This window comes from Pararge aegeria, chromosome 7, assembly GCF_905163445.1.
Source record: "Pararge aegeria chromosome 7, ilParAegt1.1, whole genome shotgun sequence".
NCBI lineage: Eukaryota > Metazoa > Arthropoda > Insecta > Lepidoptera > Nymphalidae > Pararge > Pararge aegeria.
In genome coordinates this window covers 17,727,743-17,748,931 of record NC_053186.1, presented here as the reverse complement: position 1 = coordinate 17,748,931, position 21,189 = coordinate 17,727,743, and the positions used below count along the sequence as shown (strand labels likewise).

Below are 21,189 nucleotides of genomic sequence, written 5' to 3'. Positions count from 1 at the left end.
GGAGTTATGAGCGTTTTTTAATTTAAGCAATTTAAATATCATTTGCTTTAAACTTATTATTCCGCTTATTCCGTTTCCGAGCTTTGGCAGCGTTAGTGCGTAAACTTTATCCCTCGTCAAGACATATAATGGGGGGATATAATTTTAATCTCCTGATTATGCTAGCCGTGTCGAAGTAATACACTTGACTGAATAAAGGCTTATTTGAGAGCCTAATTCGAATGCCTAATAATTTGGGCAATATGAAAAAAACGTTTCACCAACTCTTAGGTGATAACCATTTGTGAAAAGTTTATGTATGCTTATGAATGGCCTTAGATTAGGCGTTACTAATTAAGCTATGTTCCTTGGTCGTCGATAGTGAAAACGGGTATTAAGAGATTTAACATACAACTACTACAACTTAAAATGTATTCTTATTTGTTTCAGGAGGCGGACTGAGCAACGGCGTAATACTTCAAAGATTCCCAGAAATCAACTGGGAGGACACACCCTTTCACGACGGTATAGAATGGGTGAGATTATAATTTGTTCAAAACTTTATATTGTTATGCTAGAACTAAGTTTTTAGGCTTAGGAACGAATGGCCGATTGATTTGTGGCTCAAGTGCTGACGAATTGGTACAGTCTTAGATATATGTTGGTTTTCTTTTCCTGTAAATGTGTTTTCGTTCATAAAGGGAGGGCGAACGGTGCATGTAAAATTCATCTTGATAAATCTAGCACCCATAATCAAAATTGTTGTATGTGTAAAATTGCCATCTAATGCCTCCCAAATCATTATTATACATTACGTAATTGCATCTGCCAACACAGTTACAGTGAACTAAGTTGGAAACTTATGTCTTAGAATGCAAACTATGTATTTATCAGGTGGTAAAATTCCACTGTGGGTAGCTAAGTTTCGTGTCAACTGAGTTACAAGATCCTCTGCTAATAACCACTGCGACGATTGGAACAGTGACTAGGGGGTTTGGCGAGGTTCGGCGAGCTACTTCTCGGTAGAATATTCCTTCCGAATCAGTGGTAGAGTAACTCTTAACAGACATACTAGACGTTCCAAAAGTACTTATAATATTAGGGCTTATTTTATATTACTGAAAGCTCGCCAAGAGTTTCCAAGAAGTGTTCCCAAACGACAGTTGTCTACATTTATTCGTGTGGTCCCCCATTTCTGCCAACCGCAAGGATGGGCTCTGTCTCGCATACTTGACTGTTTTAAAAGTGCTTAAAATATTAGGGCTTAATTTATGTTACTGTTAGATAGCCAGGAGTTTGAGAAATATTCCCAGACGACAGTTGCCTCTCTACATTTATTCGTGTGGTCCCTCAGTTTTGCCAACCGCAAGGATGGGCGCTGTCCACGGAGCGCTCGGAGCCGCGCTTCTATGTGTCCGTGCTGACGGACGTGGACGCAAACCGGCACTATTGCGCCTGCCTTTGCTTCAACGAGACCGTCGCCATCACGCCCACAAAGCCCGCAGACGAGGTATGTACCTATGCATAATAGCGCTGCACCATTAGGCATTATCAAGATATGTCTTAATTGCTCGATCAGTACCGGACATCACAATGAATACGAAGCTTAATTTCGATTATTCGAATCTATTTATTAGTGCTTCGAAAAGCAGTCGAATCTGCACAGTGAAATTTATAATTTCTTAAATAATGATACTCCACACCAAAAAGATCTTCCGCAATGTCCTCTCTACGCACGTTTCACTACGACCGGAGCATCCTCAGATGTTAACTTTACATCGAACAATAGGCGTGATGACATAAACAAAGAATCGCTAAAATATTGTAGGTACCTATTAATATATTATGAAAAACTTATTTTTATTCTAAGTGAGATTGGTATTTATTTTCAATAAATAAAACTGCAAAATCTAAAGATCCGCTATGAAGGTGAAAGCCGAGTTCAAAATTATGACGTCACGTCTACAAAAACATAATTTAGTACTGCTTGAACTTCGAAAATCTCTACGTATGTCAAAATATATTATGTTATTTGTAACCTTTTCGAATGAAAAGTTTTCTGTGTGGAGTACGGAGGCCGCGTCATCCTCGCGTTATTATCTGCTGTAAGATGATTAGGCTTTTCTTGCGCACCGGTACTCTCAATGAGTATACAAAGACGACATTTTTGATGCCATCATTGGCGCAGCGGTTAACGCTATGTTTTTATATAGGAGGTCCCGGTTTAGACCTCGGCCGGGGCAATTTAGGAATTTATAATTTGTGAATTTTCTGGTGTGGTTGGAGGCTTCGGCCGTGGCTAGTTACCACCCTACCGGCAAAGACGTGACGCCAAGCGATTTAGCGTTCCGATAAGATGTAACTTAGAAACCGAATTGGGGGTATGTGTTTAATATAACTACTATACTTCATAACAGGTGATCACTACTCATCAGGTGAGATTTCGGTCAGACCATAGAAAATTCCCATATTGCCCCTAACAAGAATCGAACCCAGGACCTCACACTTGAAACCACAGCGCTCACCGCGCAAAATATTAGAGCTCTTGTAGCAAATCATCTTTATCCATTTATGTCTCAATAAATTAAAGCAATGTTCTCATAAAGCATCCGGCGAGCTCCCACTGCACGCTGTGTGTACTGACCTTTACGTTCCACTCTAATAGATCGACACAATTTAACCGTAAAATTTATACCTTATACATATAATAGCCAAGGTTAGGAGCGAAATTTATTACTAGTATTGTTTCTATCCGCTAGAGAAACTGACTCAAAAAAATTATTAGTAAACATTATATATAAATATATATATATACAGTCAAACCTGGGTAAGTGAGAACTGGATAAGTTAGAAAACTCTATAAGTGAGAGTAATAGCCAGGACCCGTCATTTTAAACTCCCAAAACCTCTATTAGCGAGAAACAGAAACCTTTGTAAGAGAGAGTCGTTTTTCCCTCACGGACCTCCGTAAGTGAGACTGCTACTTATCTATACCTCTATAAGCGACAGTCGAGCAAGCAATATTCGACAAAATTTATGAGTTCGAGAAAAACATTCAAAATACAAAAACAAAAAACCCAAACGAAATTCACGGATTTTTTTAAATGTAAATAAGTTCTAAATAAAATAAAATTACATAGTTCATGAATATGTCTTGTTATTGCTGCGTACCTCTATAAGAGAGAAACGCTACCCATGTACCTGCATTAGCGAGAAACTCGGGTTAGTGAGAAACCTCTATAAGCGAGAATGAGATTGTGCTCCCTTGAACTCTCGCTTATCCAGGTTTGACTGTATATATATCCTTCCAAGCGGTGTTAGCGCAGTGGGTAGGAGCTCGGCTACATTTACGTGGGGCTGAGTTCGAATCCAAGCACGCAACTCTAACTTTTCTAAGTTATGTGCGTTTTAAGCAATTAAAATATCACTTTGCTCCAACGGTGAAGGTGAAGTTTTACTTAATGTTTTCAAAGGCATGTGAAGTCTACCGACTTCCACTTGGCCAGTGTGGTGAACTACGGCCTTAACCCCTTTTCATTACGGCAGGAAACCCGTGCCCTGTACCTGTTTATACAGATGATGATTATGATTTTATAAATTTAAAATGCATATAAAAATTCTTGGAACCTGTGACTCTCCGGCAATCACGGCCTGAGCGCTTTGACAACTCTGCTACTGCTCTCCAAATGCCGATACCGAAATAAGTGTATGCATTAATATCAGTCTTATAGCGACTGTGATATTTATAAAATTGATATTTCCTTCAAGTGTAAGTAAAAGCGCTTTAAAAATTATATAATGATTATCCTGGAAATGTCGGATACTCTTTTTTTCCGGCCTTTGTTACATGTTATGCACGGCTGCACAGCTAAACCAGATCTTCGCGAAATTTGCATAGTGTTTGCTTATATCCTGGTAACTGACAGAAAAAACTTTTTAGTCCGGGGAAACTAAATGTGCCGCGGTATTTTTAATAAAGCAAAGTTTCGATCGACAACTTTATGAGTACTATATTCTTTCATCCTTCGCCACGAAACGATCGATATTCAAAACTATACTTTATACATAGTAGTATTAAGTAGGGCTTTATTTGGCATGCTTATTTCTGCCGCCAAGTAGCATTCTTGCAGTGCTGTTAATGCAGTGCTGTGTTCCGGGCTGAATGACTCTGTTGCCGTTGTAGTTATAGCCACATGAGACTTAAAACTTACGCCTTAGGTTGATGTTAACAGGTCGGTACGTTGCACGACGTGGTCATTGCATTCCCTGCGAAATGTTGCTCTGTTTATAAGCTTTTCAGGTTTACATCAGTCGTGCCATCTGTTTGGTCTGTCAATTATGAACATAAAAAAAAAATATATATCAATGCAAAGTTATGTTAAAATTTTAAATGAAATCCACTGAGTACTTTTCGAGTTTTGCAAACCTGTTATGCTCTCTCATACGTGAATATGTAATTATGAATTTATTCTTGAATTCATAATTTGAGTTTTCAAGATACGGATGTAAAAATTAGTTGTCTTTTACCTAAAAATATCCTAGTCTTTTGGATATTGTTTCACATGCAACTAGTTGTCGGCGCAATATATATCACCTATTATGGAGACCAATCAAATAAAAAAAAAAAAGTCGAAATCTTTTTGCCTATAGAGAATTTATATTATCTGTAACCTAATTATGTTATTAGTATATATGAGCCTCCTTTTAATCATAGAGGTATAGAGAGTATAGACTTAAACCAGCTAAGTTATTTTGTATTTGTCATGCGTGTGGCAAGTGAAATATATTCTTCAAAATAGTGTACATAATATTATATGTACCGAAATTAATACATTTATTTAACTTTTATTTAGTGCTTATCTTTATTCTAGAGAAATGATTTTGATTAGAGTAATTACTGCTTAACTATTGTAATCATGGGGCGTAACCGTTTTCGCTCTACAAGTCATTTGGGTGTTTCGTCTTCTGCCCGCATCTAATCTTGTTTCTATAATTAGATTTAAATGGACCCAATTTAGGTGACCCTAGCTGGCAGCATCTCGGATCAATGGGGACTCTAACATCCAATTATAACTTGGACTGACGGCTTAACATCCTTCCGAGTCATAGTATCTTAGTACCTTCATATACACCTAATTAATACAAACCGGTGGTTTACCTGGGAATCTAACCCGACGAAATTTCTGGCTTAGTGGTGAGAGCTGGTCTTTTAAGTAGGGGTCGCGGGTTCAATTCCCGGCGGGGAAAACTTGGGAATTTATAATTGTTTGTTTTAAATTCTGATAGAGTGTCAAAGGACGTTCTCCGAAGGGCGCCAATTGAAATCTGTGTCATTGACGAGTTTCCGTTGTTTGATAGACTACAAATGAATGACGCCTTGTGCTGATAACAATGTTATGAATTCAGCTTATCAGTTTATTTGGTACAATAATAATTAATTTCAGCCTAGACAACGATTCCAAACAGGTGAATTTAGAGAGAGAGAAATTTTCAATTGGACCCGTACGCTATACGTTTTTCTTTGTCGATTCGAATTGCACTTTTAAGTTAACAATTAAAAACCGTGTATTTTTTCGAGATAAGATCAAGCTGCGTGTGCCAGTAGTCGGTACTTAAAGTACGTCGATTAAAAAAAAACATAAATATCAAACGCTAAATTTCCACAGTACTCAGGAAGACTACCGGGAAGATGTTGGTTTTATCGCCATGTACAAACTCAAGAGTGCGGGAACTGTTACGAAATGCTTTTTTCATAAAAGTAACAGTTCAAAGTCAAAAATTTCACGAGGTCCGTTGATTACGACTTTTGACGCAAATTATATAAAAAAATAGTGCACGGTATAAAGATGTTGGCCATAAGTACTTAAGCTAGTACGAGCATTCCTAACGCGCCACAATGAAAATGTTCACAACAAACTTAGCAGGGTGTTGTTTTTGTTCAGCAGTGGACGTCCATCGGTTGAAATGGTGATTTTGAAATCATAACGAGGACATACATAAATCACATAAACTTTTAGTTCTAGCTACTATCACAGAACCCTACTATTATCACACTCGATAAAGGTCGATGGAAGGTAATATTTAAAAAAAAATCGTTTTTATCGGCTTACTATTGTTTTGTTTACACGCCATTGTCATTGATAACGATTGTTTAAACATATTTATGTTATTATTACTTCAGGCTGTCTTGGTTTAAAGTATTCACTGGTTATAAGTTTTAAAAAACCAACGAAGTCGATTTCTAATATATATAAAACCAGTAAGTTAATTAACTACTAATAAAACCCATCAAAATCCGTTCAGCCATGAAGAGGTAATAACAGGCAAGTTACCACCTCACCGGCAAAGCTGTGCCAGACGATTTACGTCCAATGCTGCGTGGAAACCAACTCCCCTGCAAGGCTATCATGAGCAGGAGATAATTATATCCCCGGGGACAGTGGCGTGCATTGGGTTTCTTACCAGGGTATGCATACACCAGGAAAATTGCATAAAACGGCACAAATTCTCCCCCTATTCGAGTTACATATCAATGTTAGGGTATGCAGTGCTTTTGTGCATGTATGGAGTGCACGCCACTGCCCGGGGAAAGAATAAAAATTTATCTTCTCCCACAGCTTCATCACATCTCAGAGCACTGGTGTACAAGTTGAAATAATATATGTGGCATAATAAACTGGGGTATACTTCTCCTATTCCCAGTTACCGTGCTTTAGCACATAGACACGTTAATTATATCCCTTATATATATAATCGGGGAAATCCCTTGGGATATTATATACATAATCGGGGGATATAATTTTCGTCTTCTGCCTAGCACAGGCAAAAGACGAAAATTGCTGCTGCACGGCTAGCTGGGGCAGGAGACAATTATCTCGCCGGGGTATTTTCCCACAGCTTTTATCAACTCTCGGAACACTGGCGCACAAGTGGAAATAATATCTAAATAATATATTTGTAATAATAAACTCCCCCTATTCCATGTTCCCCTGCTTTAGCAAGTGGACACGATAAATATATCCCCTGTCAGGGGTTGTTTAGTATTAATATAAAGGTCATACCCCTAACATTTTAGCCCGTAACCTTGTTTGACTGCATCATCATTTAATGCATTATTAGGGATCGCAGTTAAGGGTTAGGTAACTTGTAGTGAAATTTAAAGATATAGCTTGAGATATTCTGCTAGGGTAGCCTTTATTATTTTTCTCATATTTATTATATTATGTATTATTTCATTTGTGCAGTCCAATTTATGTTTTGCCAATCCTAATGTTGCTTGGCAATTCTATTTTAGTTTTATTTTCTTAGCTTGTTGGTGTGTAAAAAAAGAATATTATATAAATAAATCGATCATAGAATATATCATTCTCTGCACGGCTAGCATGGGCAGGAGACAATTATATCCCCGGGGAAAGAATATAAATGTATCTTCTCCCACAGCTTTATCAACTCTCAGAGCACGGGCGCACAAGTGGAAATAATATCCAAATAATATATGTGTATTAATAAACGGAGGTAAACTTCTATTGCATGTTGCAGAGATTTAGCACGTGGACACGTTAATTATATCCCCTGTCAGGGGACATAATCGGGGTATATAATTTTTATGTCCCGCCCGTGCTAGCCCTGCAGGATAAACTTGTAAAAAATCACTTCACTTCAAAGAAACCGACAAACACACTTCCGTTACTATAACAGGTAATATAAGGTAAATAATTGCCATATTATTTATTCAGAACTGTTATCGAATAAACAATAGACATTCCAAACAATGCTATTGTATTTTGACGCCTTTCTGTTGTATAATAGGGATCGGAGTGATGGTTCGAAACAGTGGCTATCGCCTAGTTGACACTTCCGGTGCGTCAAAAATTGGGTCATCCTTGTCAAGGTCATTCTGACATAGTACTTGTTGTGATTCAAACTCGGCACTTGATCAGAACTGCTTTATTGTTTTTAATTATAGGCATACCCACATAAAAATTAATAATACAACATACATAACCACAACATCTCTTCCATAAAATTTTAAAAGCATATAGGTATAGATTCAATACTGGTAGACTGATTATGTATACATGTACAAATATACATAAGCCAATCACCTCATGCACTTAGTATATATTAACAATTAATTCATTGTAAGAACATACCTAATTATAATTATATTAAGAGTAACAATCATTTATATTTTTTGAGATTAATGCGAGCCTTGACAGCCGCCGGTCTGATTGATATATCTATATCATTATTATTATGAGTTTCTACCCTTTGTGCATTGTCATGCAAGGTTTCTACGACAGTAGTAGCAGAAGCACAAATCTCATCCGGCGCATTTTGTTCATCACTTTCCGCGCTACTCCACTTTTCTTCCTCTTGGAACATTGCGGTGCCCTCCGCTGAAGGAATACGAAGTAAGTGACGTCTATTTCGTCTATATCGCCTCCCTGACATGTCTGTAACGAAGTACGAGCGCGGCTGAGGCGCTGCACTTTGTACTTTAGCGTGCTTGCGTCTGCCTTCATCTACCATAACTACATTCTCTCCCGGCTTTAGCTCAGGCAACGCTCGCGAGTGTTGATCATAATATGATTTACTCTTAGCCTGCTTACGTAACATGCAATCGTAATCTAACTGGTTATCGCGGTGTGGTCTGAGCATCTGCTCGTATGCTGGAAGTCTGGTACTCAACCTACGCCCCATAAGCAATTCCGCCGGAGATGCTAACCCTTCGCGTGGGCATGCTCTAAAGTTTAATAAGCCTAAATAAAAATCTGATCCCGAATTAGTCGCTTTAATTAAGTAATTTTTTATTGTCTGAACGCTTTTTTCGCTTCGACCGTTAGCTTGAGGATAATTGGGTGAAGTAAAGATATGTTCAAAACCCCATTTCTTCCGAAATTCCATGAATTCCTTAGAGCGGTAGGCCGGGCCTCCGTCAGTCAATAATTGAGCTGGAATTCCATGCCTTGCAAATTGATCCTTCATAGCTTGTATCACCGCCTTACTCCCAATACTATTCAATGTACTAACTTCAATAAAGTTTGAAAAATAATCAACGAGAAGCAAAAAGTTCCTGTTTCGGTATTGAAAAATATCCGAGCCTACCTTCGACCACGGAAGGTCAGGTATCTTATGCGGGATCATTGGCTCCCGAGTGGGCCGCGGCGCGTGCTCCGCGCACGTCACACACTGGCGAACCGCGCGCTCCACGTCACGCGACATGCCCGGCCAGAACATCACATCCCGAGCACGTCGCTTGCACCTATCGATGCCCATATGACCTTCGTGAACCCGGTTTATCATTTCGGATCGAAGACTTTGAGGTATATAAACTAAATTGTCTTTCAAAATAATATTATCTATGTATTCAAAACATTCTCTATATGGCCATAATTTTCGCACGCATTCATCGACATCATATTTATTTGCTGGCCAGCCATTTTTAATATACTTTATAATAGTTCGACATTCTTTATCAGATTCGACTCCTTTTCTAACTAGGTTAATTTTATCACCACTGAACCTTACGTTGTCAATCACAAAGCAAGATTGTTCCTCAACTTCGACTGAGACATTACTTGTCATCAGCTCAGGCAACGGCGCACGCGACAGAGTGTCCGCTACGAACATATATTTTCCTGGTTTATATACTACCTTGAACCTGTAACCTTGAATTCTTAGCATCATACGTTGTAAACGTGCAGGTACGGCATCTAACGGCTTATTGAAAAGGGCCTCGAGAGGCTTATGATCCGTTTCTACTGTGATGTCACCCCGGCCGAATAGATATTGATGAAATCGCTCTAAGGCAAATACAATAGCTAGCAATTCCTTTTCTATTTGCGCATACCTAATTTGCGTATCAGTGAGCGTGGACGACGCAAACTCCACGGGCCGTCCCGCCTGCAGCAACACCGCCCCCAGCGCGTGCGAGCTAGCGTCCACGGACAGCAGCACGGGCTCGTCCGCCGCGTACAGCGCGAGCACGGGCGCCGCGCACAGCCGGCCTTTCAACTGGCGCACCGCGTTATCATGCTGTTCGTCCCAACACCAAACTACGTCTTTTTTTAAGAGACTACGCAAGGGTGATGCTATTTCCGAGTAATTTGTAATAAATTTTGATAAATAGTTTACCATACCTAAGAAACGCTCTAAAGCGGGCCTATCTTGAGGGGTCGGCATAAGTTCGATAGCCTTAAGTTTATTTTTGTCAATTGCCATACCACCAGCACTAAACGTGTGTCCCAAATAACTTACTTCCTGTACCCTAAACTCACACTTTTCCTTATTAAATTTGATACCTACCTGCCGTGCCCTTTCCAATAAACATTTCAATCTTTCATCGTGCTGTGCCATAGTAGAACCCCATACGATAATATCATCCACGAATGAGTCTACACCCTCCAGATCTTCCAGCAGTTGCCGTACCCTAGCATGAAACACCTCAGAGGCGCAGTTAATTCCGTAAGGTAAACGTAAAAACTGATACCGTCCAAAAGGTGTTCCAAACGTGCATAAATCCGCGCTTTCATTGTCAATCTGAATCATCCAGTACCCCGAACGAGCATCCAGCTTGCTGAAGTAGCGCGCGCCCTGCAACCTGGCCGCTATTGCAGTGAGGGTCGGCAGCGGGTAGTGCGCACGACGCACAGCCCGGTTCAGCGGCCGCGGATCGAGACAGACACGAATACTACCATTTTTCTTTGCTACTACTACTATCGCATTAACCCACTCCGTAGGATGAGATACTTTCCTTATGACACCTATGTCTTCCATACGCTTTAATTCCACTTGTAGTTTGTCGCGCACACCGATAGGTATTTTTCTTACAGGACAGACCGACGGATGTACTCCTGGATCAATAATAATTTTATACTCGCCCGGTAACTTACCTAGTCCGCTAAACAAATCTGAATATTTATCTATATTTATGGTAAAAACGCGTCTGATAATACCTAATTCCTCACAAGCATATTTCCCTAACACGCTCTGACAATAATTTTTACAAATGCAAAAATTTAAGTTATATCTATTGTTTTTATAAATCCAAGAAATATAGCAAGAACCCAGTATAGGTATTTGATTACCACAAAATGATTGAGCCTTAACATTAATTTGACATAAAGCTGAAACATGCAAACCTAACTGTTTATATCTTTCTATAGACATAACATTAAGGTCCGATCCCGTATCGAGTTTGAATTTTTCAGTTTTTAGACTATTATATAATTGCATTGTCTCATACCATTTATTGCCGTCCTTACAGTCCGTATTACTATCAATCGTCGAGACCCTGTATAATTCCTCATCCGTATCACTATTTTCCACTATTTGATACACACTTTTCCGCGTATTCAATGTACATTTTTTCTTAAAGTGACCTTGAGAATTGCACAAAAAACATACGGCACTCCTAGCAGGACACCTGTAACCACCATCACACTGAAACCCGGCACACTTGGCGCACGAGCGCCCCACCACATCAGACGAAAACCCGCGAGGCTGCATCCGCGCAGCGCTGCGGGCGGCCCCGCGCGGCGCCCATCCGCGCCCGCGCGGTGCCCGCGGCGCCCAGCCGCCTGCTCGCCCACCGCCGCGCGCGCCGTAAATGACGTCCACCGCCGTCGATGATGTGCACGCCTCACCAGCATCACTTTTCAACTTGACGCCTTCGATGTGTTGTTTTTCTTCTTTTGAAAATTCGTTAGCCCGGCATATTTTTAAGGCACTTAGCAATGATAGCTCTTCTGTCCTTAGTAGCCGATCTCGTACCTTGCCATCCAATACACCGCAAACTATTCGATCGCGAATAAGACCTTCCTCCAAGTGCTCGAATTCACAATGCTCAGATAAGATTTTCAACGCCGTCACGTATTCGTCAATAGACTCGCCGGCTTCTTGATTCCGGGTAAAAAACTTAAAGCGAACCATGGTAGTATTTTGTTTCGTCCCAAAGTGCTCGTTGAACTTGTTCACCAAGGTATCAATATTTTCGCGACTTTCATCTTTTGTGTATTTAAACGTCGTATAAATGTCGTACCCTTCCGATCCTATTAAATTTACTAACAGACTAGCTTGAACATCTGTAGTTTCTTTGTGAACGCCGGCCGCTTTTAAAAACACGAAAAATTGCTGGCGCCATTTTCGCCACGCGGTCGCGCGGCATGCCGGTCCTCCTTCTAAGCATAATTCCGATGGCGGTCGAGCGTGTTCCATTATCACTTATGCGCAAAGCCTCCAATAACGCACTTTTACCGATTTTAACACCAATTACACCTATTAATTTAGTAATTATTAATTTACTAGTTCACCGCTGTCACCATGTTGTGATTCAAACTCGGCACTTGATCAGAACTGCTTTATTGTTTTTAATTATAGGCATACCCACATAAAAATTAATAATACAACATACATAACCACAACAGTACTCAAACGTTACTTATCATTATAGTTAGCATGATACTCGTATATATATGTGATGAGGCCGATATCTCCACTAAATCAAACCTTTATACCAAAGTATTGTTAGAGTTAAAAGTTGTTTCGAATCACTTTGGCATCAATATAAGCAAGACAAAATCTTCTAAAGCGTCCGTAACTCCAAGATTAAAACTTAAACTAGAATTTTACTGTTTTATGTAATATCGAACAAAGCGAAGTTGAAAAAAGGCACAGGTTTGAATGTGTCGATAACTTTACAATCCGAACATCATACCGAGAGACATTGGCAGTTTATTTTTTTGGAAAAAATAAATCAAAATGCGGACTGGTAGACTTCACACGCCTTGGAGAACGTTACATTTCCTCTCAATGTTTTCCTTTACCGTTATAGCAAGTTATATTTCAATTGCTTTACATTAAAAACGCACATAACTTCGAAGCCGGAGATCGAACTAGATCCTCCCCGAAAGGGAAGCCGATGCCTTACCACTAGGCTATCCCCGCTTTTGACATTAATACAAAGTGTCATCAATATAAAATTAAAAGTACCTACGCCAATATCAATGATAGGTTTACATACGTTCTCGTACATCTACGATTGGTGTACATATGTATTTTAATGTTTACGGCCGCCGATATGAGGATAGCGATAAGACCATTGTTTTGAACGCATGCCCGTGACGTCATATTTGTTATGCTTTGCGTTGGAGAATTAACTGTTGCAAGTTACTGTGAGTTAAGAGGTCTCGTCTACCAATATACACATAATACGGACAGAATGGCGCAGTGGCTAGAGAGTCTGCTTTCTGAGTCAGGGCCGTGTGTTCGATTCCTATAACTGGAAAATGTTTGTGTGATGAATTGTTTTGTTTTTCAGTATATGGGTGTATATTATAAGTTTTTATGTATATTAATAATTGAACCATTAATCAGTCATCTTAGTACCCTTAACACAAGCTATGCTTACTTTAGGGCTGGATGGCGATGTGTGTGTTTATTATTATACGAAGTTGATATTTGCCCCTTGACCCGGATATCGGATCCACATTTCGAATATACTAACTCCTAGAGCAACGAGGCGGGCATTTAAGTCGTCATTCTAGCACAATAAGCAAAAAGTTACCCAAAGGTTCCCACGAGCGCGGCGCGCGGTGTTCTGCGCTAAAAAAAAGTAAACAATCATTACGGCCGCTCGAAATAAAGCGAGCCATGACGTCACAGTGTACGGATCGCGATTGTGATCAAACACCAATTAGCTGACTACTAATAATATATTGTAGTTAGGTACTAGTTTCTACCTGCAACTCTGTCTGTGTGGTCTTCAAAGTTAGCGTACACCAAAGAGTTCCGTACCAAAAAGGTGCAATATGAAATACTATAGTAATATCAATTTTAATTTTCGACTTTACTAAACAAAATTGACAGGTCTCAAAATAGTTGCATCCTTTTCCAGGAGATTCAGTGTGAAAAGGACGGCATTACTTTCAGACCTCGATTTAGTTTAGTTCAAAGATTTTTTTACAACAGATTCAGCATCAATATTTTACAAATGTTACGGTATTTCTTCACACACACACACAAACACACACGCCCTCATACACACATACACCCTCATACATACACACACCCTGATACACACACACACACACACACACACACACACACACACACACACACACACACACACACAAGGAATACTCCAAATATTTGAGCACATCCCAACGTTTATATAACTATTTCTAAGTAGGTAAAGTGTGGCAACGGAACGTTGTATCTTTTTACGCATGACATCCCATGCATGCAAGCAAGGGGCGGAAGGGACCACTCAAATAAACAGGTGCAAGATTTAAGACTTCCAGGGGTAAACTGCACTGTGAAAATAAAAACTAACATAGTTGTGAATCATCGTAGAAAGTGAACGAGATTTTTTGTTATACATATACGTAGTTTCATATCGGCACAAACTCTCCTTTCCACTTTATAGTATTAGTATACACTATACATATTGGTTTTTATTTAATGTACTCATTGGCGCACCAAACAAAACCATCCGCGAAAATCAGGAGAATCTGTATGGTGTAATTTATAATTTCTTCAATCCTTATACTCCACACTAAACAGATCTTCGGCAATGTACCCTCTATGCACGTTTCGCTCCGACACCGGAGCATCCTCAGGAGATGTTGACTTTACAAGGTGACTTATTAAGGTGACTCGTTAAGACTTACTCATTGAGTGAGTGAGTTAACAATTGTAGACTGGCTGTCTGTAATTACACCAGCGACCACGCACTTCAACACAGCAAAGCTTTTTGACGGTAGTAATTCACCGGAGGAGCTCGTGTCGCAAAAATCACTACTTTTTTTAATTTTTTAAATATAATATAGACAAGTGCTTGGCTGCAATCGCACCTGTTTGTAACTCATGATGCCTAAGATGGGGCGCGCTTGCCTAGAAGATGCCTATTCACTCTTTATTTGAAGGTACCCAGATTATAGGTATCGGGAAAGATGGGAGGGCATTCCAGAGGATATGCACAGGGTATGCAGATTATATAAAATGAAAAAAATCTCCAGTACGAGTTATAAAAAACTGAAGGATAGGCATTGTAAGAGATACGTAAAAGCCTACCCTAAAGTATTTATAACTCGTACATATCATCTGCATATATGCAGAAGATGCCTATTCACTCTTTATTTGAAGGTACCCAGATTATACGTATCGGGAAAGATGGGAGGGCATTCCAGAGGATATGCTCAGGGTATGCAGATGATATAAAATGAAAAAAATCTCCAGTACGAGTTATAAAAAACTGAAGGATAGGCATTGTAAGAGATACGTAAAAGCCTACCCTAAAGTATTTATAACTCGTACATATCATCTGCATGCCCTGTGCATACCCTCTATGCACGCCACTGGTATTCCAGGCCATTGCGGTGCGGATCAGAAAGGAAGAAGCAAAAAGTTCGTGTTGATAGTAGTTCAACAACGTAACGGGTCTACTACTACTTAAAATAAGATCTCTGTTCATTTTAAACTCCGTTCTTAACATATAACGCACTATTAATGAATTCCATTACAGGCTATCAGTACAGAATGGTCGCGGCGCTAAGAGATACACCGGCATGCCACGCGATAAGGGCATGCCGTGAGTGTGACTCATGAATAGGGAGCGGGAGCTATTAGGGAGGTCTGCCGTTACTATTGAGATTATATGCAGATTTGTTTAAGGCCTTTGATACGTTGATTTTAAGACTTACAGGCATCTGAAACAGAGTATTTAAATATTGGTAAGATTTCAATAACAATCCTTATTTAACCTTATTTAGTTTGCCTTGTTTCACATATCAACAAACAGTGTGCAGTAGAGCAAAAAATTAACTTGTTTGAGTAGGCAGCAGGTTGGCAGGCATAGACAAAGAGTAACATAGACAATTTTTTTTTACTCAGTGGCACCTACTAATATTTCTTGTTATGTTTTTTCTTCACGCAGCAACGGATCAAACAATCGAAGTAATTTATTTGCACAGCGCTAGTTAACGAGCTGGAGAGATACGGGTTACCAGGCAGGTAGGTATTCGGGGAATAAATACAATCTATCATCGCAGAAAAACTAATTTTAAATCTTAATATTTATATAACTTAAGCGTCACGTTCTTCCGCGATGGACTAACTAACCGATTTTAATTTTAAAACACGTGTTCAGTTTTATCTCACTTGAAAGGTAGGCTTTTATCCCCAACTTCTGCTTAGGTCCTTTGTGAGAGGGGATGAAAGTGTTTGACGATTTTACACTATAATTCCGTCAAGTGTTGACCGATTTAAATAATTATATATTAATAAATTCCAGTACAGTTTATCATTAAAAAAATGGTCGTGCTGCTGGGAGATATATCGGCATGCCGCGCGATAAGGGCATGCCGTGAGTGTGACTCATGAATAGGGATCGGGAGCCATTAGGGAGGTCTGCTGTGACTATCGAGATTGTATGCAGATTTTCTAAAGGCTCTTGATACGTAGAATTCTAGAAAATGTTTCTTGTTTTTAACTAGTTTTTGAAGTACAGAAACAGAGTATTAAAATATTGGTAAGATTTCTATAACAATCATTTACTAACCACTATAAATGCGAAAGTGTGTTTGGTAGTTCGCCTTGTTTCACATATCTACAAACAAAGTATCGTAGAGCAGGAAAAAATACAATTATTTTCCCCGGGGAGACAATTGTCACCTGCTCATATAATTACTTAAATATACACACCAATTGATGGCCGACTGGCGCAGTCGGCAGCGACCCTGCTTTCTGAGTCCATGGCCGTGTGTTCAATTCACACAACTGAAACATGTTTGTGTGATGAACATGAATGCTTTTTAGTGTCTGGGTGTTTATCTGTATATTATAAGTATTTATGTATCTTATTCATAAAAATATTCATCAGTCATCTTAGTTCCCAAAACACAAGCTACGCTTACTTTGGGGCTAGATGGCGATGTGTGTATTGTCGTAGTATATTTATTTTTATTTATTTATTTAATAACTGTTCTGTCAGATTGATAAAAAACACTCGGGATAAGCATGCCAATATTCAAGGTTGTATGCCACAGTGTTAAGCATGCTTTATCAATTAGGTATTAGTACATAACACATCGAGACGGTTTAGTTTTGATCACAGTTCTATTTTCCTATCATTGTTTTAGTACGGGCGCGGATGTATTTTACGCCTCCATCTTTTATTTTGATTCTAAATATGGATTTGAATAATATACGAGTTTTATGACCTCGCGGCGGATTACATGGAGACGTCGGTTCATAAAAAAGTGTTGCCTACATTTGTATTTTGTAAGCGGAAATCTGTTTGTTCATGTGCTTATAAATAGATCGGGCCTGTTTCAAAGTACCGTAGCCTGTGTATAATGGCGGAGCCCGACGTCGGTTATTATGTTTATAATTTTGTCCAGCGTCGATGCGGGTATCTTGAAGTTTTGTATTCCTTGTTTTTAGTGTTCTCTACTTTAATTTCTTCACAGTTTGTATTTTAAATCCCTTGCTGACTGGCAAGCAACGGGCCAGCGCATTTCGTTAAATGGTGCCAGCAGCGTCTTGCTAGTTACTGTTCGGGACGAACAATCACTCGTTACTTGTTTATGTGTGTGCATTATCCGGTTTATCATTGTTTTATGTACTCCTAGTAGCTAAGGTCATTTCCTCAGGTCAAATTTCACTCTCGGTTTCTTGTAGTGGGTATAGTAATCATAAGTAATAGTTAGGAAAACATTTCGTATACATTTTGTCGTGTCTCTTGTCAAAGTCAGAGTCAAGTCGATACTTCTTTATTCAAACGACATTCAATGCAATATATGGACCTACCATATATTGCAATTTTGATGCGCACGTTACATAAAACATATGTCATGGTAGTGAGATGAAGGCGATGTAAATTTTTTATTGCATACTTTAGTAAAAATCCTTCCTAAGATTATTCTATTAACCTCAACACGGCTAGCTAAAAATTAAATCCCACGACTATATCTCTATCACTGACAAGATAAATTTACTTGTACGCCAAAGCAGAGTTTCAGACAAAAGGAGAGGCTAACCTCCCTTTCCTATTACACGTTTATATTTGGTTATTACTTGGCGCCCATGCTCGGAGAGTGCATAAAACTATGCGAAAGGATAAGTATAATGTCCTTTCCTCGAGGAGTATTCTGGCTATACAAGCCGCATTGCTGGTCACAGGCATTTTCTGTCTCAGAGAACAGGCTTACCGTGTCGCTCCAATGCGCTTTGGTGGGCTCTAACCAAGGCCAAGATGGTTTAAATTTAGTTAACACCTACAGTTTTCAACTATATCCATATTTGTTTAGACTAGATGTACTGTATGTATGTAACATGACGCCTCGTTACGCTAGACCGCAGGATGAAGTGTAACGCAAAACCCGTGATAACATTGTGGGTTTTTTTTCTATCGGTTCTACAATGGGTTTTATATCGTTGCAGTTATTAATCTATTGCAGTTAGTCATATAAGTAATGCAGCGGTACAAAAGGTACTCAAACTAAGTTATCATCAAACCATCAGCGGCCCACTACTGGGCACAGGTCCTGTTTCATAATGTGCGGAGTTAAGAACGAAGTCCACTGCTGACCAAGTGCGGATTGGAGGCCTTTAATAATATTATAGCCCAGTGGTTAGGACTTCACTTTAGGTCACTTTCGGCCCCCCGAAAGTGAAGCCGAGGTTTTCTAACTTATGTACGTAATTAAAACTTTACATTTCTTGGTGCTATTTCAATTCTTACACTTTCTCTCTAATAAGCTGGAAGTGCCAATCAGCCGTACGCACTGTTACAATGAGTCATTTACTATCAAGGCAGTTAAATTGTGGAATGATCTTCCACGTGACATTCGTTACGCTAAATCACACAGTATTTTTAAGACTCCTCTAAAGAACTATTATTTAACACTGTAACACATTTACTTTCTGTACCGTTAACTTTATTATATATTGTTTTAGTATTATTTATTTTACCATATAGTATTTTATTTTATTTTAATATATGTACTGTTTTTGTAATTATTAATATGTATGTATATTCTTAGAGTTTTGCGCACCGCTATAAGGATTCATATGTGAGCCAATTCCTCATAATTGTTGCCTGGAAGAAATCACTGTAAGTGATAAGGCCGCCTTTGTTACACAAATTTAATTGACTTGTACCTTTGGTTTTTTTGTCTTTTTTTTTTTTTTTCTTGTGTGCAATAAAGTATTTTTGATTGATTTATTGATTAAAATATATCTCCATAATGTTCTCTAAGGCGTATAACGTCCACCAATTCGCACTGGACTGGCGTGGTGGACTACGGCCTAAACCCTTCCCACTGTGGGAGGAGACCCGTGCCATGTAGTAGGCTGGTAATGAGTTGATATGGTGATGATGATGATAATGATGAATATTATTATAAAGAACTCTGAGGCTTGCAAGTTGACTCAGTCCTCACGATATTTTCGTTCACTAATTTCAATAGCTCAAATTAAGAACGCACTTAACTCCAAAACGTTAGAGATGCGTGCCGGGGAATCGGTTCCCTCAAAATGGAGGCCGAAGCTCTGACTACTAGGCAGTACATGCAATTACCGATGACGTCATAATTTACAATAATTTTTAGTAGGCTATGTATGGCCTGGTTAAAAAAGGCTAATAGAATAGTGTCTTGAGTGTTACGGTAAGGACTCTTTGCCTCGAGGGCCGTACTTCCACACTACAAATGTAGGGATGAAAAAAAAGATGGCCGGAAGCTTTCTTACGCTATTTGATATTTATCAATTTATTTGCCAGAGTGAAATCCTACGTCCGCCATTCCGAATTTTCGTGTATTGATGTCCCCGGGGACGTTTTGAGCCGCTTCGTGTTTTTACGGAAAAATACGCATAAAGTAGCTTTGATGCCTCAAGGGACGGACGTACAAGTTATTTGGTGTTTTGGGAAAACATTTTTCTCTCAAATTGGCTAAGTAGATACGTACCTACCTACGAACATATTTACCATCGAAATCTTTTACAAAGTATAAAAAAAGTCGATCCCTGTGTCTGTACGCTTAGTTCTTTCAAACAACGCAACCGATTTTAATGCACAGCAGATAGAGTGATTCAAGAGGAATGTTTATATGCAGTCAACATGCATGTTATAGTATAGTAGAGAAAAGCAAATAAATTCAACTTTTTACTTCAGTAAAAGATAATTTTGCGGATGAAAAATCTTCCCTAAATAGATGTATCGAAGCAATAAATACATCGTTCGCTTGGTACGATGCGAGGCCCATATTGGCGGGTCAACAGCCTTGCGGGCAAGACGGAAAATGAATGTTATCTCGTCGATACAAGTTATTGTGGATGCGGTATTCAGAATACCCACTGTTCTATGAGACATTCGAATTATTTTGCGTAGGGTTTTTAGCATTGCTGGGATTCGGAACGCCCTCCCGAGTTCTGTGTTTCCAACCTGGGTGTCTTTAAAACAAGTGAGTGAATAGGTATCTTCTAGGCAAGCGTACAATCTTCGGCCACATTTGTATTCCAATCCATCACGTGAGATTGTGGCCTAGCGCTAGAGTGTATAAACCAATAAAAAAAAAAACAAATAAAAAGTTACATCTGCGAATGATAAAATTACCATGATCCGCCGCGTCGATTCGTCCGCCTGCCTTCCTCATGCCTGAAATGAAGCCAGCATTATTGGCACCATGCTAAGCTGTTGTGCTAAAATGTTTAATTTTGACGGCCGGTTGGCGCAGATGGCAGTGACCCTGCTTTCTGACTCAAAGGCCGTGGGTTCGATTCCCACGACTGGAAAATGTTTGAGTGATGAGCATGAATGTTTTTCAGTGTCTGGGTGTTTAAATGTAGGTATATTCTAAGTATTTATGTATATTATTCATATAAATATTCATCAGTCATCTTAGTACCCATAACACAAGCTACGCTTACTTTGGGGCTAGATGGCGATGTGTGTATTGTCGTAGTATATTTATTTATTTACTAGCCGTTGCCAGCTGCTTTGACCGCATTTTTTTTTTTTAAAGTACGTACTTATTTATAGATAAAATTGAAAACCGAAGATCCACCTGATTGGTCAGTGGAAAACCATCGCCTATAACAAGAACACAACTTCGCAGGGCATGCAAAGAACACGCCCAAAATAGTGCCACATTGTGCCCAACAACCTGATACGTAGGCGTTAAGCCTCATGTGACACAGCATTCAGAC

General features: G+C 39.2%; 1 protein-coding gene across 2 annotated transcripts in view; it reads left to right on the top strand.

The window, feature by feature from the left end:
• The window catches only part of LOC120624856 (myotubularin-related protein 5), a 102,930-nt gene that overhangs the window by 11,655 nt on the left and 70,086 nt on the right, over nucleotides 1–21,189 (top strand). For both annotated transcript variants that reach the window (XM_039891591.1, XM_039891590.1), the window contains exons 2-3: nucleotides 430–515; nucleotides 1,334–1,489. In XM_039891591.1, the coding sequence (XP_039747525.1) occupies nucleotides 430–515; nucleotides 1,334–1,489 (242 nt within the window). The remainder of the gene's footprint in view (nucleotides 1–429; nucleotides 516–1,333; nucleotides 1,490–21,189) is intronic.